Raw genomic sequence first — 26,420 nt, 5'->3', positions numbered from 1 at the left:
ACTGTGGCTACATGCTATTTTTAGTGCACTAGCTTGATCAGAGCTCCCTGAGCTGGAAATTACACCTTGCAACTCAAATATAGCTATGCCCCTGGCCTCAACTCTTTTCAGCCTGCTGGCATTGGCTCTTCAGCTCAGCAGGTTTAGCCCCTCCACTGCTCTCCTGCTTTCAGCTTTCCCCAAAGAACTCCTCCAAAGCCCTCTTCCATTCTCACAGTTCTCCTCTCATTTATTAGCCCCAGATGCCACCCTGGCCTATTAATCAGCCCAATCTGGGCTGCACCAGTCCTGACACAGGGGAGCTGGACCCACTTCATATAAAAAGCCATCTTGTAGCAGACCCCAAAGCTGCTTAGGGGAGACTGTGGTTTCATCCCCCCCTGCATATGTCACCTCTCCTGGAGCAAGAGGGTTATCAGTCTCCACAGTCATTCATAGACTCGTTTGGGGTGGAAGAGATGTCTAGCAGATCTTCTAATTCAACCCTGCTCCATCAGGGCAGGGCTAACTTTCCTTGACCAGTTTCATCCCAGAACATGCACCTGTACTGAGATGAATATTTCTGACAGATGGGTATCAAGTCTCAGATTTTAGTATCTCCAATGATGGTCATTCCCCAACCTCTGCTCAAAGGCTTTGATGCTCAGTGCAGAGCAGGCCTTCAAGATATAAAGATATTGTTGCTGTTTAACAAATACTCTTATCTCTATTTATCTCCATCCTCCTTTCTTTAGATACTGTGACAAAGTTCCTCCTTTACCTTGGTGGGTCCTGCGCTTATTGGCAGATTTGCTCACCTCAGTGATCTTCCCCACAGTCTCAGTCAGCTTCTCCTGTGTCTGATCAGGAGTGGGGAGGTTTGGGGGGAACCCGGGCCCGCCCTCTACTCCGGGTTCCAGCCCAGGGCCCTGTGGATTGCAGCTGTCTATAGTACCTCCTGTAACAGCTGCATGACAGCTACAACTCCCTGGGCTACTTCCCCATGGCCTCCTCCAAACACCTTTTTTTATCCTCACCACAGGACCTTCCTCCTGGTATCTGATAACGCCTGTACTCCTTAGTCCTCCAGCAGCACACCCTCTCACTCTCAGCTCCTTGCACTTTTTGCTCCCAGCTCCTCACACACACTTCCTCTCCTCTGGCTCCCCCTTGCCTGACTGGAGTGAGCTCCTTTTTAAACCAATGGTGCCCTGATTAGCCTGGTTTGATTGGCTGCAGGTGTTCTAATCAGCCTGTCTCCCTTAATTGGTTCTAGCAGGTTCCTGATTACTCTAGTGCAGCCCCTGCTCTGGTCACTCGGAACAGAAAACTACTCATCTAGTGACCAGTATATTTGCCCTCTACCAGACTCCTGTACCCTACTGGTTTGGATCTGTCACATATCCTTCCCCCCTGCTCAACACCAAGGGGTTGGGCAGCTTGGGATGCCAGACAGTGCACACGAGACAAGCCATCAGCATTACCGTGATGGCTCCCTGCTCTGTGTTGCACACGGAACTGGAAAGGTTGGAGGGATAAGAACCACCTGGTCACTCTTGTGTTCTTCTCCTTGTTCTGCTGCATCCATTGAAGAGGGGCATGGTCGGTCACGAGGACAAATCTGCGCCTGAGCAAGTAGTAGTGCAATGCTTCCATGGCCCATTTTACGGCGAGGCACTCTCTCTCCACCACTGCATATTTTTGTTCCCTCGGAAGGAGTTTCCTACTGAGGTAGAGGATCGGGTGTTCCTCCTCCCCAACCATCTGTGATAGAACGGCCCCCAACCCTACTTCGGATGCATTTGGCTGCAAGATAAATTCCTTGGTGAAATCAGGGGCTATCAGTACAGGGTTACTGCAGAGGGCAGTCCTTAGGTCTGTGAATGCTTCCTCTGCTGTGTCAGACCATCTTACCAGATCAGGTCCCAGGCTTTTACTAGGTCTGTCAGGGGGCTTGCCCTTGTGGCAAAGTGGGGGATAAATAGTCGGTAATATCCCACTACACCTACGAATGCCTGGACTTGTTTCTTGCGATGTGGTCGGGGCCAATTTTGGATGGCTTCCAACTTGTTCACTTGGGGTTTTACCAGACCTTTTCCCACAATGTAGCCAAGATATTTGGCCTCCGTAAACCCCACAGCGCACTTGGCAGGGTTTGCTGTAAGGCCAGCTTGCCTGAAAGTATCAAGGAGTGCCTCCACCTTCTCTAGATGGGTTTCCCAGTCTGGGATATGAATGACCACATCGTCCAAGCAGGCAACAGCATAACTGGTATGCGGGCGTAATAGCTTGTCCATGAGGCGCTGGAAAGTAGCTGGGGCCCCATGTAGTCCAAAAGGGAGGACAGTATATTGGAAAAGACCCTCTGGTGTAGAGAACGCAGTCTTTTCCTTTGCGTCTTCCGCAAGGGGAATCTGCCAGTACCCCTTTGTCAAGTCTAGGGTAGTTAAGTACTGGGCATAACCCAGATGGTCCACTAGCTCATCTATGCGAGGTATGGGGTATGCATCGAACAGGGATACTTCGTTTAGTTGCCGGAAGTTGTTGCAAAACCTTGTGGTGCCGTCAGGTTTGGGCACCAGCACAATTGGGCTGGACCACTGACTGTGGGATTCTTCGATGATCCCCAACTCCAGCATTTTTTTTACTTCTGCTTTTATTTCCTCCCTTTTGGCCGCTGGTACCCGATAGGGCCTCATTATTATTCTGGCCCCCGGGTTCGTGATGATGTGGTGATATGCCTCTGTTGTTCGACCCGGTTTTGTCGAGAACACATCTTGGTTCCAGAAGATCATCTCAGACACTTCATTCTTCTGGTCTGCTGTTAAATCGGGAGACACTCTCACGTGTTTGGAAGGCTTGTTTTCCTGGGTTAGGTCTTTTTTGGACAGTTATGCATGCCTCTTGTGCATGCCAGGGTTTCAGAAGGTTGATGTGATAAATCTGTTCTTGTTTTCAGCGTCCTGGCTGCCATACCTTGTAGATTACTTCCCCCACGTGTTCAGCCACCTCATAGGGCCCCTGCCATTGGGCCAGAAGCTTGCTTTCTGCCGTGGGTACCAACATCATCACCCGATCCCCTGGTTGGAACTGTCAGACTTTTGCCCGGTGATTGTATTGGGTTCTCTGGGCCTCTTGTGCCTTTTCCAAATGTTCCCGTACAATAGGGGTGACCTGGGCTATCCGATCTCTCATCTGTATTACATGTTCTATTATATTTCTCCCCTCATTGGATTCATCTTCCCAGATCTCTTTGGCAATATCTAGTATGCCATGGGGGTGATGCCCATATAATAACTCGAAGGGGGAAATACCAGTTAAGGCCTGAGGTACCTCCTGGATAGCGAACATAAGATAGGGTAGTAGGGTGTCCCAATCCTTCCCGTCCTGACCTACCACCTTCTCTATCATAGCCTTGAGGGTTTGGTTAAACCTTTCTACCAACCCATCAGTCTGCGGATGGTAGACTGAAGTTCACAGGGTATGTATATGAAGCAGTGTACAGAGGTCCTTCATTAGCTTTGACATAAATGGGGTTCCTTGGTCTGTTAATATCTCCTTTGGTAGCCCCACTCAGGCAAAGATCCCCACCAGCTCTTTGGCTATCGTTTTAGAGGCTGTGTTCCGCAGGGGAACAGCTTCTGGGTAGCGAGTAGCATAGTCCAAAACAACAAGTATATATTGGTGGCCCCGAGCCGTCTTCTCCAGGGGTCCCACTAGGTCCATGGCTATTCGCTCAAAGGGGACCTCTATGATGGGAAGGGATACTAAAGGTGCCCTCAGGTGGGGACAGGGACTGTGCAGCTGACACTCTGGGCAGGATGCACAGTACCTCCACACTTCTTCATGTACTCTGGGCCAGAAGAACCATTGTAGGATTCATGCCAGGGTCTTCTCTACCCCCAAATGCCTCCCAAAAAGATGACCATGAGCAAGACTTAATACAGTGTTCTGGTGTTTTTGAGGTACTAGGATCTGCTGTACCTTCTGCCCCTGTACTGGTGCAACCCGGTATAAGAGATTCTTCTTCATTATGAAGTAGGGTTCTGGTTCCTGGGTTTTCCCTTCCACGGGGACCCCATCTATTTCAGTCACCTCCTTCCTAATGTTGTCGTACCTTGGATCTTCAGCCTGATCTCATCCAAAATTTCCTCTCCCGGGGCTAATCTGCCCAAGATCTAGGGGCTCTGTCTCTGTTGCCTCTACTGGATCAGAAGCGTTAGGGTTGGGGTCAGACTCAGGTGCTTCTCCCTCCTGGGTGGCCTCCTTTTCAGCTGCTCGGGTCCGTCTACCTACGAGAGCAACCCTCTGGCTTTGAGTCAATATTCGGGTTCCCAAGGCCTTAGCTGCCCTCCTTTCCCTTTTCAACTTTCTGCCCTGTCTGGGTATGGAAAATAAATCTGGGGATATTTCAGAGAAGACTGGGGGTTGACAGTCTACTGTGGATGCCTCACTAACTTCAGGGTTCCCTTCTTTCTCCAATCCTTCTACTGGCAGTAAGTCTCCAAACCCTGGGAAGTCCCTCCCTATGAGCATCGGGTATGGGAGTTAAGGGACTACACCTGCTGCTACCTCAGTAGTGTTCCCCTGAATCTCAATTTTTACTGGGATGGTGGGGTAATAACCAACTGTCCCATGGACACATGTTATCCCTGTACGCTTAGCCCGTAGCAGCTGACTACACTTCACAAGCTTCCCCGAGACAAGCATGATAGCACTCCCCGAATCAACCAGTGCCATGGTCTCTAACCCATTTAGCTTTACTGGTCTCGTGTACATATGTGGGGTTAGTGAGACCCCCACAAGGTGGATTAGGGAGCATGGGTCTGTCCATTTCCCCAGGTTACACTGCATAGGCTCCTCCGCACTGGAACACTGTGCAGCTATATGTCCCCCCTCCCCGCAGGCATAACATCTGTATGGGGCCCTAGGCATTCCCCTGTCTCTGGTTTGGGCAGTCTAATATCACGATCCTCTTCTCCCTCAGTGCTCTTACTCTTTGTGGCTTCTGGTGGGCCTTCAGTCCCTCTCTTATTCCACCTGTGATCTCCTGATTGCCCAGTCACCCGTTCTCTAGGGCTTGGTGCTGCTAGTTTAATCCAGGGTGCCTCTTCCTTAACTGGTCGGGTCAGCTCCCTCGCTGTCCTTCATCTCTCTACCAGTGCAACAACCTCATCATAGGTGGAGGGTTCGTTCTGGCTTACCCAGGCACGAAGGTCTGGCGGAAGTCCCCTTATGTATCGGTCGATGACCAGAACCTCTAGTATCTCTTCCGGACTCCAGGACTCCATTCGCAACCACTTTCGTGGGAGATGGATGAGGTCATACAATTGGGACCGCGGGGTTTTTTATTCCTGGTACCGCCACTTGTGATACCGCTGGGCCCGCACTGCGGTCGTTACCCCAGATCTGGCCAGGATCTCTGCTTTCAGCTGGGAGTAGTCTGCTGCAGCCTCTTCAGGCAGATCATAGTAGGCCTTCTGGGCCTCCCCACACAGGAATGGGGCAAGGATGCCAGACCACTGATCTCGAGGCCAGGCCTCCCGTAGGGCTGTCCTCTCAAAGGCCAGAAGATATGCCTCTACATCATCCTCCCGCATCATTTTCTGCAGCCAATGGCTGGCCCGTATGATCTGCATCCCATCATGGCCACAGTTCAGCTCTGTAAGGGTCTTTACCTGGTTTACCAGTTCCCGCAACATAGCTCGGTCTTGAGAAGCCTGGTCCATCAGCAGGCGATTAGTCTCTTGCTGCAGCCACACTGCCTCCTGTTGGGCAGCTGCCTGGACACGGGTAGCCTCCTGCTGGGCCGCTGTAGCTAGTATCAATGCCCACACTAAGTCATCCATTGTGGTTACAAAAAATAATAAACCCTCTTCCTATTTTTTTTTTAAATCACCCTCCTTCTGCCACTCTGTGCACATCAAATATCCCACTTCTAACACCAGTTGTGACAAAGTTCCTCCTCTACCTTGGTGGGTCCTGTGCTTATTGGCAGATTTGCTCACCTCAGTGATCTTCCCCACAGTCTGGATCAACTCCTCCTGTGTCTGAACAGGAGTTGGGAGGTTTGGGGGGGAACCCAGGCCCACCCTCTACTCCGGGTTCCAGCATTTCCCTTCCTGCCCCAACTGTTTGCTCTCTTTTGGAGGCACAACGGAAACCAGACTGATGATCCAGTGCCTCAGTCCCTGCTCCCCGCATTGTGCTTCACAACTGGGCCCTCCCCCTGATCTGAAAAGACCACCCTGGCCTCAGCTCTCAGAGATTTCTTGTCATTGCCCATTCAGCCCTAAAGACTGCTTTTAAATACATGCTACCAGATAGGTGGAGTTGCATTAGCTCTATCTTCCTGGCTTGGCTGAGAACTTACCAAACTCATTTTATTTGCTACCACATACAACCATCTACTCTGTTTTGGACTTCTCCACTTCCATAATTCTTTTATTCTAGGATCTAGGGGACACTAACATGAATTGTAAGAGGAGAGAAGTTTAAAGTAGCAGTAGAAATGCTTTACTCCTCTGCTAAACAAAACCCCAAGCTCCCTCCCTTATTTCCCCCTGTTAGCGGTTCTCTTTCTGTGTCCTTCCATGCAATGGAGATGAAGGAAGGAAGGGATGGCAAGGAACAGGGAATCGTAGGGTCAGAAAAAGATTCTGAATTTGGTGCAAGTGACGGGTGCTGTATTGACAGCCCTGGAGATAAGAATCAGTCCACAGCATAGAGATGGCACTAGCAGCTGCCCTTACATTGCTTTCCTGCTCCCAAGAAACCAGCTCCAGGAGGAAGATAGTTCAGTCTTTGTGGCCCAGTTGGCCTATGTCTGGTCTCTGCTCAGGCTGCCAGCAGAGGTGCTAATTAGGGCCAGCTTTGGTGATAGATTTTGTGATGAGGGCATTTATTCACTCCAAACTTGTCTCCTTCTTTTCCAGATGAAATTTCAGCCTGACTCCGTGCCAACTCTTAAAGATCCATCCAAGCTCAACATGGCTAAAACAGAGCTCCTAATTTCTCCCTCCCCAAAGCTCTCTCCACAGCCTCCGTTCTCCAATACTGTAGACATCATTACCATCCTGCCGGACACTCAGGCCCATAACCTGGGCATCAGCTTCTGCTGGGGCTCACCTCCAGGTTAGCTCTAAATCTTGCTGATTCTTTATGCATCACATCTCCAAGATGTGACCTTTCCTGTCCATCCACACAGCTGAAACTCTCAGCCAGGGTCTCATCATCTCGTCTCAGCTACAGCACCATCCTTCTTTGTGGCCCTGACGAATACAATCTTGCCCCGCTCATATCTGTTCATGATTCTGCTGCTATGATCACTTTCCTAGCCTGTCACTCTGAGCACATCAATCCTTTCCTTGCATTCTTGTGCTGTCTCCTCCATCTCCATTGCAGCAAATATAAGTTGCTTTACTTCACTTTTTCCAGGTCCTTCATGACAAATCCTCACCCTGCCTATCATCTCTCATTTGCCATAGAGCTGTTGACACTCACTTCTGATCAGTCCATGATGCCAACCTCCATTGCCCACTTGCCAGATTTTCAAACACCTTTTGTGCATTCTCCCTTGTTGCCCCACACACTTGGGAGGTAGGTGCTCCCTGTAAACATTGTCAAACCTACCTCATTGTCGTCCTCCAAATCCCTGCTCAAAATTCTCCTTTGCTGTGAGGCCTACAAAAAACTTGACAAGGGATAGGGTGCTGGTGTGCTGAGACCACTGCCTATCATTTTGGCCAGTACTGTCTCATTGTTTCCTTGTGCTCCCTCTCTGTCTTATACTTAGCTGGTAAACTCCGGCAGGGTTTATCTTTTTCTTCTGTGTTTCGCAGAATCATAGAATTGGAAGGGACCTCAAGAGGGCATCTAGTCAAGTCCCCTGCACTCAAGGCAAGACTAAGTATTTGTACAGCATCTAGCACCATAGGATTCTGGTCTAAGACTGGGGCTCCTAGATACTACCACAATACAATAAATACATACTAATAAAGGCAATGTACTGAGTGCAACTGACCCATTTCACATAGTTCACTGAGTACCATCAGATGGTAAGTTATGTTCCTGATCCTGTCAGTCTAGTCCTGGGGGGAGCTAGTAGGGCAGACTGAACCCTGCAGGCCAAAGACAATGGACACTTGGAATTTGTTCCTGTTTTGAAAAAAGCAGATCTGAAAAGGAGGCACATAAGGTTTTAAAATAGGAAACAGCAACTCCTGTTTGGAGATGCTTCATCCACCTGCTACCCTCATAGTTCACCACGGCAAGGCCATGCAGGAAATTCCAGGCTTGCTAAGGACTTTTTTAAACCCCAAATACCCTTCCCCAAGGCAAAGCATCTTCCAGTGTCACTCTGAAATATTTCACCCTCTTCAGGAAGACATTGCATGATAGTGAATGAGTATCCTGGCCAGATTCCTTTCTCACCATGGGAAAACATGGGTGTCTGTCCAGAAGGTGGTTGGGATCCATTGCTGGAGCACTATGGAGCGAAGCTTACTATTTACTGAATAAAAAACAATGTAAATTCCTCCCAACTCTGGGATAGAATCATTTCTCCCAGTCTCTGGCAACGCCAAGTTCAGAGACCCACATTTCCAAAAATACCTTCTACTTTTCAGTGCCTCAGTTTCTTGGTGCCCAACTTGAGCTGCTTGAAGTGCCACAATTCATTCACTTTGCATTTCTCAAATTGGACACCTCAACTGTTGAAAATCTGGCCTTGGCCTCATATGCCCCCAAAGTCAGCTCTCCCATAAACCCTCACAACCTTCTGAACTCACATAAAAGATGTAGTTTCTGGATCCTCACTACAGCCTCAGAAGCTGACACATGAACTTGGGCCTCAGATATTTTGAGGATCTCTGAGCTTTTCCCATGTCTGCAATCCCTGCTCCAACCTAAAGTGAGCCATAGGTGCCTCAGCTCCCCAGGTGGAGAAGGGGTTTGGAAGCAGCTGTAACCTGTTTAAGGCTATCGGTTTAACTGTGTCCTTTTCACCCTCTTCCTCAACATCTTTCCTGCACTGCTGACTATTTATAACAATACCGCATACTTCCCCAGCACCTTCCATCCAAGAACTTCAAAGCACTGATACTAATGGCACAATGTTCTGGGAGGGAGGTCAGGATAGCCGTAACTATACAGATGAACAATCAGAGATGAAGACTTGCCCAAGGGGACACAGGACCAGAAATACAATCCACATATCCTGAATATCAGCCCTGGGCTCTCAGTAAGACCACTCCTCAGTACTACCCTTTTTTATTTTGATGGATTTTCCTCAGGGGAGGCTCTGTGTTTTGCCGTCCCAAGCATGGCAGTCAGGAGGCTTTTGGTGGCGTGCCTGCAGGAGGTCCGCTGGTAACGCGGATTTGGTGGTGCACCTGCAGGAGGTCCCCTGGTCCTGCGCCTTTGGCATACCTGCCACCGAAGCCGCAGGACCAGCGGAGCTCCCTCAGGCATGCTACCAAAGGCAGCCTGACTGCCTCCCTCATGGCAACCGACAAGCCACCCCCTGTAGTTTGCTGCCCCAGGCACACACTTGGTGTGCTGGTGCCTAGAGCCACCCCTGATTTTCCTCCTCCAATCCAGCCTGTTTTATGGCTTTTTCACACCTGGCTTCCCAAAGTTAAAGGTGAACTGCAAAGGGGAAAAAAAATCCCTTATTTGCTGCTTTAATCATGAGAGAGTCCTCAGAGCTTTTCTTTTGTGGAAAAATTTTTCAGCTTGATTCTTTTATTAGAAATAGGAAGTCTTGAATTCCCCTGGATGGGAGGACAAAGTGGGATGATGGCATGCCAAGAGATGGAATCTTAAATAGCAGACAGAAGAGGAGAGAAGATGATGAGTCACAGTATTTAAAATTATGAGATCTCTTCTGTTTGTTTAACTCAAACTTCTGGCAACCGCCTGAGAGAAAAGTTCTCTCTGAAAAGTTCAATATCAATGTTATTTTGTATGAGGGCTGAGAAAGCTCCCACTCCAATCCTCTAATTGGTTTTCCAACAAAAACAGGGAAGACCAACCCTGATTCTAATGTTAAGCAACAAGCAGAATTAATTTTTCCGAGGTGGGAGAGGGAGGAAAAAATGCATAAGCCTGACTTTATCCACTGTAAAGGCCAGCACAGGACACTAGCAAAAATAAAACATTCTTTCCTTTACAGTTCTATTAATGGGTTCCCAGCAAACAAACCAAAGTAAGTGCAATATCAACAGCTAGAGGCCTCTATCTCAATTTTACTTCATGGATCAACTCTCAAAACTGAACTGAGGCCTACACCAAGAAGGGAAAATACCACATCCTACAGTAAAAATGGAAGAGAGCCAGGTGAGCTGACCTCAAATCTGAAAGAATCATTTGCCCCCAGTGCAAGAAGGGAAATTTTGTTATTATAATAACAGGTAAATAATCATGCACTTTTCTAGCTTTGGCACATCAACACAACCATATGATCCTCAGTGTTCTCCTAGCATTCAGCTTTCCTAACACTGCTCCATTAATGGATCCCAAAAGTGCCCTGAAGGAACCCAATGCTGGTGCGAAAAGGAAGTTCAGTCTGTATATTCATTCACAGTCTTGGCCTCTCCCCCACCCAAGGTATATCCCCTTAGCCTGTGATGAGAGTGGAGATGTGCAACTTTCCCTCGCATTGCCATGTGTATAGGAACCGGCTTGTGGTTGCATGTTCTGACCTACCACGGAACTGTCAGTGAAGATGTCGGGGTGATTCTCATAAATGAATTTCTCTACCCTCAGCTGGCGTAGTTTGAACATCTTGGATCCTTTATTGGTGAGGAGTGACAGCTCTTCTAGCATCACATCCCTGGGGATGCTGATCTTCTTCCCCAAGTTCAGCTTGGACCCTTCTTGTGGCATGACTGGAAAAGATACCAGAAGATGCATCTTAGAAAGCTCTCTGTTCCAGGGTGCCTCCTCCTTATTCCCAGACACCAGGCCCTCCAGAGCAGCAGGGCCTCGTCTGCATTAGAAAGGTTCCACTGATGGAAATATTATTCTATACACACAATCCCCTGGATATCCATGAATGGAATTTACCCTAGTTCCCATCCCAAGTGCATCTGCATGGGTGGGAATTACATCAGGGCAGTATTAGCATGGACACATCCCATTTCTGAGGTATATGAATCACTGCAAGCAGTCCTCCCATTGCTATCCTACACTGCCCCAGTGGCCTGTCTGGTCACCTTTCTACACTCCACTGCTCTATGGTCAGCTCATCTGGAAATCACTCACCTAGCAGCACTGGCAAGCAACAAGCAAAGACAACATTTGCGACCATTGGATTAAGCCCTACTGGCAGCCACGCAAATGGCTGCAGTTTAATTTGGCTATGTGCATGGAAAACACCCCCCTGAAGTTAATTACAGAGATTCGTTGTAATGCAGTGACCCTCTGACCTATTTAGCATTGAGATCATCCTGACTAACAGTCCCTCAAGCCACAAATCTGGTGAGGCCACCAGAAACTTCATCAAAGCCACTGAAGAAATGTTTCCTTCCATTTCCTAAAATTCTGTGGTGGAATCTTAAAGGGAATCTATAAAGTGGGGAAGGGTGTCTGCAGGGCCGGCAATTCCATTTAGGCTACCTAGGCAGTTGCCTAGGGAGCCAGGATTTGGGAGGGCGGCATTTTGTCACCCGCTGCGGCAATTCGGCGGTGGCGGGTCCTTCCACGCTCTGGGTCTTCGGCAGCAATTCTGCGGCGGGTCCTTCACTCGCTCCGGGACCCGCCGTCGAAGTGCCCCAAAGACCGGGAGCACGAAAGGACCCCTGCCTAGGGTGCCAAAAATCCTGGTGCCGCTCCTGGGGGTCTGTGCCCTTTTCTGCTTCTGTATGATCTTTTTGTTGCTGCTGCTTGTTTTTTACCCTAAAAACACCAGGAAGAGCAAGATTTGCCTCCCCTGTTTTTGCTAGAAAACTCATGAGCGGACCAGAGTGCAGGGGAGGGGGATTTTCTCAGTCTTCGGTTGAAGTGGCATAGATCCCAAATCTTTCACAGAGCGAACTTCTCTCTCAAGTGTGTGTTAGAGCTTTGAGTTAAATATATGTCTGCCAAAAATAACCTCCTGGAACATGGTGAATGGGTGGCAGGGCCATAATGGTGGCATATAGCTACCTTTTCTCTTCATGTTAGGTCCTACATTACACACAGCTCAGCTGGAAACAAGGATCTACCCTCTGATTACAAACCTCTTCCCCTCTCATTTACTGCCAGTCTCTTATGATACCACAAGCACCACTGAGCCTCCAATGAGTATGCCAGCAAAAACAGGGAATTCAAATGGCCTGATATTTCCAGTGCAATAAACGTGCAAGAATAATGTTAGGGTCTACTAAGTGGCCATGTGAACCCTGTTACTACACATTAAAAGTTCCCTAGTGAGCATTGACCTGTTTGAAACAACAGCCCTTCTTGTTGGCAGAGACTGTTTCCCTCTCCTCCCCAGCCCAGCTGGTCAGATGGGCAAAATCTCTGGAGGAACCCTCTCTTTAGCTAGCCAGTTCCACACAGCATTATTCCCAGTGGGAAGAGACTTTCTATAGAATATTGGAGTTATATTTGCCTGTTGATGTGAAGACAAGGTTTTAGCAATTCTGGTTGGCTTGGGGGGAAACCTAAAAACCTACATAAAGGTGCCCCTATTCCCACTGTCCTGAGCAGAGCAGATTCCTGAGTTCCCTCTTGGTGATTTGGGAAGGGAATAACATTTAGCTTTTTACTGCTTTGCAGCACCTCTGGAAATCTCCTCATCCCTACATTTAAAGTGAGAGTAAAAGGGGTATCACAGTGGTGTACAAACCACCCCCTCCAATACAAACATCCGCTGCTGAAGGAAATGTGTCCCTAGCACTGCAGTGGAAGTACACATAGGGCTGAATTCTCCTGTCAGTTGCAATCTCACTGGGAGAACTTGGTCCATTGACTAGTGAGTGACAATCAAGGGGTTGCTGTTTAAGAAGGAAAATAAATTAGGGATGGAGGTAATGATAGACGGATCCATGCTGGTACGTAGCTAGTTAATGGGACCAGAGCAGTGACATATATATTCAGGGCCAAATTCTGCTCTCAGTTATACTGGTGTAAATCTGGAGTAATCCCCCTGTAATCAATGGATTTACACCTGTGTAACCAAGGACAAAGTTTGGCCCACTGTGTTTATACCACTCCTGTGTGGGGAATGTTAGAAAACTAAATCCCTGTGAGCCAACACTAGCCAACCACATATGGTGGTATGCGATGTTATCTGAAAGACCTTGCCGATTGGCAGTATGTATACTGCGCCTCGTGTTTGGATGTTACTGCCAGAGAATAGATAGGTATATTATAGACTCTCCTCCTGACTTCTCTAAATGTATTTAATGCTTCCAGGACCTTTCCTTTCCCATTGCCTGCCAACCTGGCTCCTTCTCCAAATAACTAATTCAGTCCTGCATGGCACCAAATAGAGGCCACCAGTACGTGTGCTGGAAACCATGGGCGGGGCTGGCTCCAGGCACCAGCTTATCAAGCAGATGCTTGGGGCAGCCACTCCGGAGCGGGGCGGCACTTTCAAGTATTCGGTGGCAATTCGGTGGAGGGGCTGCTTGGGGTGGCAAAACCCCTGGAGCCTGCCCTGACCATGGGACACAACAAACAATGGGAATAGTTTGGAATTGATAATCACTGAGTGGGGTGACTCCATCTGCCCATAGGTGTAATAGCACTAGCCAGCCCAGCACATTCATGCACCCCAGTGTCTTGTAGATGGGCTCCCCTACAGAGCTGTGTGAATAACTGACTGACTGGTTCTCTGGCAAATCCAAAAAAACCAAATTTGGGGTCAATACAAAACTGAAATTTTTCCAAATTTTTGTCAAATTGGACAAAGAAATTCATTTCGGGTTGAACAAAACATTGTTTGAGCCAAAATGAAACATTTCATTTTGATATCAAGCATTTTAAAAACATTTTATATTATTTTTAAAATTGAAGGACATTTCTAAAGAAAAAGCCATTTTTAATCAAAATCCAAAACATTTTTCAAAAATGTTGAAATAAAGTGTTTTAACTATTTTTTTAAGTCTAACAATTCGGTGACACCAACACAAATTCACAAGATTTTAGTCAAAATGTTTCACCCAGCTCCACTCACATACCCTGGTCTGTGTAGCTGTATGTAGACCAGGGTGGGCAAACTATGGCCTGCAGGCAGTGTCTGACCCATCAGATATTTTAATCCGGCCCTCAAGCTCCTGCCGGAGAGTGGGGTTGGGGGCTTGCCCTGCTCTGGCACTCCAGCCGGGAAGTGGGGTCAGGCATTTGCTGAAAGCAGTGGCATGTCTCCCATCTGGCTCCTATGCATCGGGGCAGCCAGCTGGGAACCGCAGACAATGGGAGCTGCAGGGGCGGTGCCTCTGGAGGGGATGGTGCTTGCAGATGGGGCATCATCTGCAGATAGGGCAGCACACAGAGTCGCCTGGGCTGTGCCTCAATGTAGGAGCCAGAGTGGGGACATGCTGCTGCTTTTGGGAGCTGCTTGAGGTAAGCGCCTCCTGGAGACTGCACCTCTGCCCCCCTTCTGCCCCCCTGCCCCAGCCCTGATCCCCCTCCCTCCCTTCAAACTCCTCCTGCACCCCAAACCCCTCATCCCTAGCCCCATCCCAGAGCCTGCCCCCCCAGCCAGAGCCCTCACTGCCCCCATACATCCCCCAACCTCCTGCCCCAGCCTGGAGCCCCCTCTCACACCCTGAACGCCTCATTTCTGGCCCCACACCAGAGCCCTCACCCCCTCCCATACCCCAATCCCAATTTCAGAGCATTCATGGGTTGCCATACAATTTCCATACCCAGATGTGGCCCTTGGCCCCAAAAGTTTGCCCACTCCAATGTACAGTGAGCCATGTACCACCAGGGATTTCTGGGAGTTGTGTGCATACTTCTTACCTTCACGAGTTAGTTTCCCAATGAGTTTAGTGGACTTTTTCGTCTTGATAGGAGCTGGAGTTCCTGCAAGGGGCATTACCACAAAGGATTCTCTGCTTCAACTTAGAGAAACAAGGAGTTTGAAGAGTGAAACACTTGAAAACTGTAGTGAGAGAATGGAAACTAGTTTCCTGCCTCTCCTTTATAATACGGTACATAGCCCTTTGTTTCTCACCTGAATTCCCCCCATCCTTAGGGTTGCCACCTTTCTAACTGGTAACCAGACCCCCAAAGCCCCACACTTTGCCCCCTACCCTACCTCTTCCCCCAAGGCCCTGCCCTTTCTTAACCTCTACCCCCAAGGCCACACCCCAGCTCCGCCTCTACCCCAAAGCCATGCCCCTGCTCCAGCTCTTTCCCTAAGGTCCCACCCCATGTCCACATCTTCCCCGGAAGCTCTGCCCCACCTCTTCCCCCAGGCCCTGGTCCCTTCTCTGCCTCTACCCGCCAAGACCTGACTTCTGCTCTGTCTCTTCCTCCCAAGGGCTCTGCCCCCGTCACTTTCTCCTCTGCCCCACCATTGCTCACTGGATCATCTCAAGGAGCCTGCCTGCAGGTAGGAGGCTGCCCAGGCTGAGCAGGGACCGATGTGGGTTAACAACCCAGCACCTCCCCCTGCCCTGGAGTAACTGGACTTTTGGTTTGGGTGCTATTTAGGGTTGCCAGGTCTCCTTTTCGACTGAACTTTCCAGTTGAAAACCGGGCACCTGGCAATCCTAAGTGGCACCTGGACACAGAAGCCAAAAATCAGACAGTCCGGGTAAAACCTGGACAGATGGCAACCCTACCCATCCCTCATCTACAGAGTAGCTTCCAGCAAACTTAATCCTCCAGGACAAAATTCTCTCATCAGGAAGTGCTGATGTCAGCTTTATGGTGGCTTAATGTCATGACACATGTCAACACCCTGCAAAGGTGACATCACCATGTTACAACACAACATTGCCACACCACACCACCATCATGCAACATCACAGTTTCACAGTGCTCATGGACACCAGGCTGCAACTCTCTCATTCTACTGTGAGTCTGTGCCAGAATGTCCTGCTGTATGTAAGATAATTTCATCACAACTTAACACCGCTATGCAAATATCATTAGATTGTAATAGATCATCATCTGACTGTAATGATATAGTCTGCCCAGGAGATACTTTGGGGCATTTGCATGTCCTACAAGCTTGGACTGTGTGACATGGGCTAATCCTATCAACGTTGGAACAGCCCCTCAAAAACTGAGCAGAAAGAGCCTTATAACTATAGATGGTTTACTCCTGAAGGGCTGAACGATAGCTCCATCCATGGCTATTAGCCAAGATGGTCAGGGATGCAACCCGTGCTCCAGGTGTTCCTAAATCTGCAATTACCAGAACCATCTGGCAGTGGTCAGTGTGAGGATGAGGATACTAGGTTAGATGGACCATTGGTACGACCCCGTTGGACCCTTCTTATGACGGAAGCAAGTAACCATCAGGAGCCATTTCGAGGAAAACCTCCAAATCCTTTGAAGTCAAGGGCATTTGTGTCCTATTTATTTAGCTTTTCACACATCCCTTCATTGAGGGCTTTAATTCCACACCTTGTCTCTCACCTATGTCGCTGGGTAGGTTGAGAGGTCTGCATTGCAAGGCTGCGAGAGGAAAGCAGCAGTGTTCTGCAGATCCGTTCCAGACTTTCTCTCACAATCCAGCATTGAAGTTAAGGAGCACAGTTTTAACAGGGCCACAATCCAGCCTCCAATTTTGCCCTCACAGTTATGCAAACAACACCATTTAGGGGCCAAATCCTCAGCTAGTGTAAATTGGAATAGCTCCATTGACTTCAACTTCAAATTTCAGGACCAATCAGTAGCTAGACATCTAAATCCCATAATTGGTCCCTACCATTTTGCACCTTTAATTATGGGTACAGAACTGTAGGCACTAAATTGAGCTGCTTTTTAAAAAATGACCCTATCAATCTGTGCAAGGTCTCAGTTGCAAACGAGACATTCTGTTCTCCAGATATTTTTCAGTATGTCTCCATTTTTATTTCAGCCAGACCAGATCAGGTCCGGTCAGTTCAGCATGCATTCTACTGGGCCAGATTTTCTTCTTGATTTCCACAGTTTATTTTCTGTTGGGCTTGGTATGATCTCTATGAAGTTCACATTGTAAAAGTGTCAGACGTGGTATATCCCAAATCAAGTGTCAGCCGGTGCACCAATAAAGCACGCTGCATGCCTTCTCCTCTGAGCAGCTGGCCATCTGTTTGGCTATATAAAAGAGGGAGGGTACTGCTTGACAGGATGGGACAATGCTGCCAGGACTCATGGTGAGGGCTGGGATTCTCTAGGGGATACAATTGATAGGTCAGAAGTGTGGAAAAAATGGAGGGAAAACTTTTCCCTGCCTGAATTGTGAACTCCCTGCAACACATGGGGAGGGATGTCCCCATTAGGGGGCTGTGCCCTAAGACACACTGATCCCAGAGAGGAAGAGGGGGGAGCCTGCACTGGTCTGTAATCCGTCATTGATCCCAGGCAGAGTGAGGGCCAGGGGAACCTGCAGCATTCTGGGGAGAGGGGACAGCCTGCAGCTTTGCATGATTCCAGGCAGGATAGAGACCTTGCAGCATTCAGTGATCCTAGCACTATGTCAAGACCAGGCAGCATTCAATGACCCCAGACAAAGAGAGAGGCTGGCAGGATTTTGGTTCCCCTTCCTCCAGCCATGCCAGGCACAGGACCAAGTCTGCAAGAGGACATTGCCCTCAGGATTGCTCTATCCTCAGCACAATTACTTCCCACCAAACCTGCTGTTCCCTTCTGCAAACATTTCAAAGTTAGTTTTCTGGTTCCCACTGCAGTTTGAGGCTGGTCCCTAATCTCTAGCTCCTTTGCAAGCACTGCCTGTCCTCTGGATCTATTCTGCAGCAACGGGGACTCACCTCTGATCACTGTTCCAGGTTCAGACAAACATACAACCCTTCTGCCCCTGCCCCGCAGCAGTGAGATGGTGGTGGGCTGCTTTCTCCGTGTCCCTCTGCTCTCAGTCCCTGCTGATCTAGGGCACCCGTTCTCAGCCAGGACCTGCACAGCACAAAGTGCTGATGCAGAGTGCTGTGAATTTGACTCCTGGAGGCTGCTCAAGCAGGCATCCAGTGGTTATTAATAGTAGATGGCACCAAGCAAAGGGGTCTCAGATAGCACCAGCATAAGGGAGAGGAGGAAAAGGAAAAGAGTGCACTTCAGCACTCCTTCAGCTGCTCCCTCTGTCCCAGGTCAGAAACCAAGCAGGCGCCATGCCTGTGGAACTCCCCATTCCCCTTCCTCCCAGTGAGTCAATGTCTTTCTCCTGAACCCTCACAACTCCTGCCACTCTGCTACCCCTGGCCTCCTCACAATAACTCCCACTCTATTCCCCTATTGTATATCCCAACACTCGGTGTGCTCTAGTACCTCCTTCCATTCAACACGCCCCTGTCACTGCCACATTCACTTCCCTCCTGTCTTTGCACCTCCGGCTCCATGTTGCTTCCCCCTGTGGTCAAGTCACTCCCTGTTCCACTTTTCCTCAGTGCCTGAGTCCCTTTCCCTTTGCCACCAACACCCACACAGCTCCCCCATTGCATGCCCCCTGTCCCCCCAAGTCCATGTCACATTCACCTGTCACTGCCTCTCTTCTCCCAGCATCCACATCACTTTGCCTACTCTACACCGCTGTCACCTCCCTGCATTACTTCCATCATTCCATGCCTACATACCATCCCCCTATTCACACCCCTAGTGCATGCACAGACCCCTCATTTCACACTCCAGACAGGTGGTGACAGGGTCAATGTGAGCCAGAGAGGCCAAATAACACACCTTGTTGCACCTGGAGGGTAGGCCAGGCCTAATTAAAGTTGCTGCCATCTGGGTGGTGCTATAAAGAGAGGAAATGTGGAGCAGAAGATGGAGGACAAGGAAAAGTTACACATGGCAGTTATGGGAAAATTATATATGGCTGGAAAGCCACATGGCCAAAGGTGGATTTTGATATATTTTGTAAACTTAAGGGTAAAAAGGAAACAATTGGTATAAAAAATAAAGTATATCACACTATAGATGAAAAGTAGAGTCATTTTTGTTGAATAGATATAGATGGGTCCAAAAAAGAAAAAACCAGGAAGAGTTGGGGTTGCATATTGTATACCACAATTAGGAATTAGTATGTCTAAAAGCAATCTGATTTTGTAGCTGTTATGACAGTAGCAAACTAATAGCAATAATGCTCACATTAAATTGGATCTGTGATGCGTGCCCAGCACCAGTAGTTTTTTGGATTCACTATCAATTACCCTGTTCTCAGCAGATCCTTTAGGAGCTTGGAACCTTCTTCTTCACTCTTGTCCTGACCTTCTGGTTCTTTCCTAGTGGTAAATTTTTAATCTCCAGTTTATTCTTTCTCTTTGTGTTAATCCAACCCATTGGACTGTGATGAGGTGTCCTGCCCCACACTGGCTAGTACAGGGTTAAGAGAGCCCTAGGGAGGCTACATGAGAAGCAGCCAATAGGAGAGGGGCTGTGACAAGCAGCCAATCAGGGCCCAGCAGGCCCATCTAAGAAGCCACAGGCCAGAGCAGAGGCAGTAGCTGCCTGGAGCTTGAGGAAGTAGAGCTATGTCCAGAGTAGGCTACAACCCTATAACACCTTGGACAGAGCAGTGCAGGCAGAAGAGAAGGTACTCCAGATGGGCTGCTGAGATAGAATCATAGAATATCAAAGGTTGGAAGGGACCTCAGGAGGTCATCTAGTCCAACCCCCTGCTTAAAGCAGGGCTAATCCCCAGACAGATTTTTGTCCCAGATCCATAAATGGCCCCCTCAAGGATTGAACTCACAACTGTGGGTTTAGCAGGCCAATGCTCAAACCACTGAGCTATCCCTTCCCCCCACATGGAGGGTGCTGTGGTCATGGGGAAGAGGCCCAGGGAAATGCAGTTCTAGTAGAGGCAAAGGAATGCAGTAAGTGTCTGCAATCCACAGGATCCTGGGCTGGGACCTAGAGTAGTGAGCAGGCCTGAGTTCCCTGCAATCCTACTTACCACTGGGCAAGTGGCAGGACAAGTGACTGCAGTTACCACTGGGGAAGTGGCAGGCCTATTGAGGAGCTAAACTTCCTCCAGAAAGGGGGACATGGATAGTTACACAACTGGAGGGCTGGGCCATGAAGAGGATGCTGTGGTTTCTGGGTTGCAGGCAGACTGTGGAGAAGAAGTGATGGGATGCAGACAATGGATGGGGGTCTAATAACATAGTTAGTACAGATGGGGGTTAAAGTAGCATTAGCCTGAACTCCAGCCCATATTGAGATAAAAGGGAATGAAGTGGTGAACAAAACAGCTAAAAGTGCTGTAAGAAATGGAAGGATTGACATAGAAATACCCTGGAGCAAACAGGAATTCAAAAGCCTAGGACAGAAGAATTGAAAAGAGGAATGGGAAAATATTTGGATCAATGAAAAAGGAGGAAAGAAGATTTTTGGAACTGTGCCCCAGAGTTGGAGATAATGACATACTTCAAAGCCTGGATAGGAAAACAAAGTGATTTTTGTTTAGAATGCTAACTGGCCATTGTGGTTTAAATGAAAATCTCTTCTGAATAAACAAACACCGAGATGTACTGTGTGTGCACTGTAAGGTAGAAGAAACAGTTGATCACCTTTTGTGGGTATGTAAGGGCTTTGATAATGAAAGGGAAAAACTTTCTGAAGAATGGGAATGGCTTATGATAACACATTACATTATGTTATTTAGTAAAAATATTGGGTAAATAGGGTAGGATTAGAAAGGTGTTAATTTACCTGAAAGACCCAAGGCAGAATGACAGAATATAAACAGCTAGGTATTTAGGGATTATAGTTGGCAGCAGTTATAGACCATCCAGTCAAGTCTGCTTCGCCATGAACAAAAATGGGGGAAAGTACTGAGGGGAGAGAGATAAACTTTGTAATTGCCTTTTGCACTAAAGAGACCCGAGGGGAAGAGGAGGGTCTGGCAGGGTGAGGGGGATGCTCAGAGGGGAGTGCATACTTCTTACCTTCAGAGGGAAGAAAGATAACTGGAAGATGCAGGATTGAAACCAGCTCCTATGGCTGACCTTCATACACCAGTAGGAACCAGGTCTAGGGGGAAAAGCTATGGAAAGTGGGGAGAAAAGGCTTGAAGAAAGGCTATGGTAGGAAGTGGCCCAGGGAGGCAGCAGCAAGGTGGTGATGGAGCAGACACTGGAGCAGACACTGGCTGCTCATTCTAAGATCCCTGGACTATAGTCAGTGTAGGATATGGGGCTGGATTCCCCTTCCAACACTGGGAGAGTGGTGTGAAGCCCTCTAATACCAGGGAATAGAGATTACTCCTGGGGAAATTCTGCGTCACTGTGCATGCACAGAATTTATGTCCCACACAGATTTCTTGCTTCCCTGTGGAAAAATGACTTTCTGACGGAGAAGGAAAGGGAAGCCACACGATTGGTCATATGACCCTCCCCAGCAGTATGTTTCGGGTACCCAGGGCAGCCAGCAGAGAGGTAAATCACTGTGGTGCAGGGTATGGGACTGGGAAGACCCGGCTGGTGGCTCCTACCCTGTGCTGGGCTCAGCTGCTAGTCCTGGCTGGGCTGGGGGGGATGATACTTCCTTTTCCCCTGCATCACTCCTCAGCTGCAGGGGGAGTGATCTCTGTACAGGGAGCTGCTGCCCCATCTGCCCAACCCCCATGCATCCAGGGCCAGCTCCAGGCACCAGCGCAGCAAGCAAGTGCTTGGGACAGCCAACGGAGAGGGGTGGCAGTTCCAGCTCTTCGGCGGCAGGTACCTCTCTCCCTCTTGGAGGAAAAGACCTGCCGCTGAATTGCTGCTGAAGAATGATGCAGCAGCGGTAGAATTGCTGCCAAAATGCTGGAGCTGGCCCTGCATGCATCCAGACCCCCTCACACCCAGAGTATGAGCTCTGAGCCTAACCCCTCAGCATCCAGAACCCCCCATGACAAGCCCCACTTCCCCCAACATCTGGACCTCCACTGAGCTCCTCACATCCAGAACACCTGCTGAGTTCTATCCCTCCCACACCTGGACCACTCCACTGAACTTCCCACACCCAGACTCCCCTGCCAAACTTATTCCCTTCACACCCAGACTCCTCCCCCCGCTCACCCCAATCACCTTCACCTGGACCCCCCTTCAGAGTCTCATTACAATTGCACCCACAACCCCCCAACAAGCTCCTGTGCATACAGATCCCCTGGCACCTGGATCCCTCACTGAGCTTCCCGCACCCAGATTGCTCCACACAGAACCCTCTCAATCCACACCTGGATCCCCCCACACTAAACCCCTCCACACTTGGATCCTGCCTTGCTGAGCCTGCCTGCCCCACACTTGGTGCACCTGACATGGAAAGGCAGGGCCCTGGGACATTTTCTGGGCAGGTCCAGTCCTTGCGCTGTGTCAGGGTTAGGTGCAGCCTCACCGTTGAGTCTGTGTCCCAGGGGGAAGCTGTACAGTGATCTCCTACCTCTGTGCAGCCAATGGCCTGTGCTCCCCAATGCCATGCTGTAGCCTTCATATTTATTTGACATATAAAATTTGCAGAATTTTGGCACAAAATTTTACATTTTTTTGCACAGAATTTTTAATTTTTTGGTGCAGAATGCCCTTAGGAGTAAAAGATGACTTAAAACCCTGAGAGAAGAGTGGAGGCTCCAGATTAGGGGCCAGTTGACAGGAGGTAAACTGTGAGAGTCAGCGTTCTGCAGACAGAGCACTGGGGAGGACCCAGAACGGATTAAAAGTTCAAGCCTGGGGAGAAGCAGAAGTTACTTTTATTGTGTCTTTCTTGGGTGAGAGATCCCAGAGAAGTCCTGGAGCACGGCTCTGACAGAGAATGGGCAGAAGAGGAGCCGTGGAGGAGCAGAAGATGGGACTTGTTGAGGTGGTTCAGGTGCGGCATGAGTGGGGCTTGGTGGGAGGTTCTGGGTGTGTGGGGGGGGGGTGAAGCTCAGAGCTCATACTCTGGGTGTGAAGGGGTCTGGATGCACGGAGGTTGGGCACATGGGGAGCAGCTCCCTGTACAGAGATCCTTCCCCTTGCAGCTGAGGAGTGATGGGTGCAGAAAGCATGGGGAGTGGGGCAGTTTGCAGAAGTTCCTACCCGTTGGGGAGAAATCTGGGGATAGGTCTGACAGTCCCGGATGCTGTGCAGAAAAGAGGAAGTCCTGTCCTCCCCAGTCCAGCTAGACTAACATTGTGTGGGACATTGATTCCTTGGAAAGGAGAGATTTTTGAAGTGACTTGGACAGGCCACTGCAGGGCTGGGGCAGCTGCAATGGGTTGTGTCAGCAGTGAGACTCCCTTCTACACCCACTAATGCATGTGCCACCATAACTTCCCCCTTCCCCTCCTGTAACCCATGTAACACCCCTACCCCCTCCGACTGCTGTGGTATTTCCTGGATTCCCCTCTCCCCATGCCCAGCCAATCCCCTGCTTTCCCAATGCCTATTCAACTCCCTGGTTCCCTTCTCCTCATGCCCACTTTTCCCAATCCCCAGGACCCGTGACTGGTCAGTAACCTCTATGCCTACTTGACCCTCCTCTCATGCTTGTGTATCCCCTCTATTGTCTCCCCACCCCACATCACCCTCCTGCACCTCTCCTCATCGCTAACTCCCTGGTGACCTCTCACCCAGGGGAATTACATGGATGCAATGGGAAGGACTTGGGGGTTTACAAGGGCACAGATGCTGGGAGCTATGTGGGGATGGGGGTGAAGTGTCCTCATGAATGTGGGGAGAGGGGCGGGGAGTTTGTTTTAGTGTGCCATGGGCCCTCTTTGTGCTGGCCCCATAGACCAGGGAGATCTCGAACAGGAGAGAGACAAGTCATGGCAACTGAGCAATCCAGTTATGGAAGAACTTGGTGAGTCAGCTGAAACAAGCCTCCCTTATGGGAACAAACTGGGGATGCAGCAGAGAGGTGGCTGTGTAGGGGGCTGTATCTTGGAGAGTTAGGACATGGCAAAAGAGTGCCAAGGACGCGCCTTAGCCTGGGTTGATTTCCCCTTTGCCTTGCACCTTGTGCAGTTGTTCACAGCAGTGCAAAGTAGGGGTAAAACACTCCCAGTCTGACACAGCTGCAAACGACTAACCAAAGTGTAGGGTGTCCGTGAGCAGAATGCAAACCCCAGAGGTCATTTGGGACTCCATTAGCTGAGTGCTGCAAGCCAGGCTCTGAGAATAAGGGATGTGCCACTTTAAAGCCCTCCCTTTGACACAGCCAGCTCTTCTTGAGGGGAGAGATGGGGGAAGATGGGTCATGTGACTCACTAAGCCTCTGGGAGAGATAAAGGAGAGGCCTGGGCAGTGAGAGAAGTGGGGATGCTCCTGAGGGTGACAGGAAACTCTGGGACCAGGGTCGCCAGAGCCTTCCCCAAAATGCCCCCCCCAAGGCCTGCCACCTTGAGACCCCACACCTGACCCTCCTCTCCCCCTGGAGACCCCTCACCAGCCAAGCTGGAAGCTGGGGTGGGAGCAGGACTGGGCAGCCCACCTCCCTCCACCCACTCGGGGTGGCAGGGGTCAAAAGCAGCCCCCTTCCTGTGTTCCCCGCCCAGGTCAGATGCAGGGACCAGTCTCCCACAGCTCCCCAGAGCTGTCCGCATGGCTCTCCCTGAGCTGGCTCTAGCTGGGGGCAGGGGGCCCAGAGCCACAGCCTGGCCATGATGTGAGCTGTGTGGGAAGCTGTGGGAACTGCAGTGTACCCTTCACCTGCCCTGGATGAAGGGGGCCCCACCAAGGGCAGCTTCACGAAACTCTGGCAACCTGCACAAACAACATTTAGGGGGAGAATTTTCTAATATAACCAGTTATTTAGTGTAATAAGCTTAAATTGCATGTTTTGTTTATTGCTCAGTAATCTGCTGTGATCTGTTTGCTATCCATTATAAGCACTTAAAACCTACCTTTTGACGTAATAAACTTGGTTTTCTGTTTATTCTAGAACCAGTTTTTGTAATTCATAACTGGGGGAGAGGGGGCAAAAAGCTGTGCATATCTTCCTCTACATTGAGTGAGGGAGTGAATTTCATGAGTTTATGCTGAATAGATTTCTATACAGTGCAAGACAATATCATTTGGGTTTACACTTCAGAGGGTGTGCACACTTGAGTGCTGGGCAATCCCCGAGCTGAGTCTTCCCACACAGAGCTGATTGCAGAATCTGTGTGATTCTACAGCTGGATGTCTCTCTACCTGTGTGTGTGCGGCAGGAGAGGGTGAGGGAGCTCAGGCTGGTGGACTGAGCAGGCTCAGTGAGATCTCAGGACATCAGATGGCACCCCAGAAGGAGGTCCACCCTGTCACACCATCTATGGCCCATTAACCCACTGGTACCACCGGAGGATAAAATGCTCTTTCTCCTGAAAATAGTTTACAAAGGTTGACACCTTTGCATCCACTACCCACATGAAGTCAGCCTGGACAACAGGTAGTAAGGAAGAGGTTTTGCCACTGTCCCTCCTGCATCATGCTAGTGACAACTGTTTGAAGGGAGAAACTCAAGAAATCCCCAGAAATCCCCTTGGCTAGTCCACGTGCCTTGGACTTTCTGCTTCCTTGGGTTCTGAGCTGTAGTGAGAGTTTGGTCTGAATTCACCCCTTTTATCTGCACAGGGAGCTCTCACTGAAGTTAGCAGGCACAGCACACGTGAGTATGAGGGGAGCCTTGAGTCCTGCATGGTTAGAACACCTCCTTGCAAAGGATCAGCTGATGTGCATTTATCAGCACTTGTTGGAATGGATTACAGAGCAGCCTGCATGGAACTTCGGGGCCCTCCTGACCACTTTATTTTCAAAAATATTTTGCCCTGACCTACTGTGCACTGCAAACCAAAAACCTCGCTACCTCCCAAACCATTTCTGGAGAAGCAGGTGACCTTGCTAGAGCAACAGGCCCTGCTACAGGCAGGCTGGCTCCTATCCCCTGGAGAGACACTGTGAACTTGTAATGTACTGAAGCTAGGGCCACTGGACTCTAGTGAGTTGCTTAATGAAGGGGGAAGAACTCTTCACGAGGCCTTATTCCCAGGGGCCAACATGCCAGTGAGCAGCATTCCAGCGAGCCCTCTTCAAGTGGTAACAAACCATCTGCTGCCAGAACTCAGGGATGAGACCAGCGCTCCCTGCCTATATGTGGCTCATAGTAATTGTCACATGTGATCTGTGAACTCCAGCGGGCAACAGATTACGAGGGGAGGATTTGATAAATCTGCCATAAGATTTTAAACCTCCAGACTTAACACCACAGCAGATGAATGCGAGCTCTCTAGCTGCAGTTGAGAAGAACAGTGGCAACATCTAGTGGCTATTTAAATTACAGCTCGATATTTCCTGTGGTTTATCACACACCACAGAAAAGAACACCATACTTTACTG

At 49.4% G+C, this 26,420-nt stretch overlaps 1 protein-coding gene across 2 annotated transcripts in view; it reads right to left on the bottom strand.

Annotated features, from left to right (window-relative positions):
• MYOZ1 (myozenin 1) overlaps positions 1 to 18,078 on the bottom strand; it is a 37,939-nt gene extending 19,861 nt beyond the window's left edge. The window contains exons 1-3 of one of the 2 annotated variants that reach the window (XM_030570261.1): positions 17,901 to 18,078; positions 14,935 to 15,076; positions 10,687 to 10,868 (exon numbers count right to left, since the gene is read on the bottom strand). In XM_030570261.1, the coding sequence (XP_030426121.1) occupies positions 10,687 to 10,868; positions 14,935 to 15,010 (258 nt within the window). In that variant the 5' untranslated portion in view covers positions 15,011 to 15,076; positions 17,901 to 18,078. The remainder of the gene's footprint in view (positions 1 to 10,686; positions 10,869 to 14,934; positions 15,077 to 17,900) is intronic. The other variant, XM_030570262.1, reaches the window with a different exon arrangement.
• Between the last annotated feature and the right edge of the window lie 8,342 nt (positions 18,079 to 26,420).

This window comes from Gopherus evgoodei, chromosome 7 (assembly GCF_007399415.2).
Source record: "Gopherus evgoodei ecotype Sinaloan lineage chromosome 7, rGopEvg1_v1.p, whole genome shotgun sequence".
NCBI lineage: Eukaryota > Metazoa > Chordata > Testudines > Testudinidae > Gopherus > Gopherus evgoodei.
The sequence above is the reverse complement of the archived record's forward strand: the minus strand, read 5'-3'. Positions and strand labels throughout refer to the sequence as shown.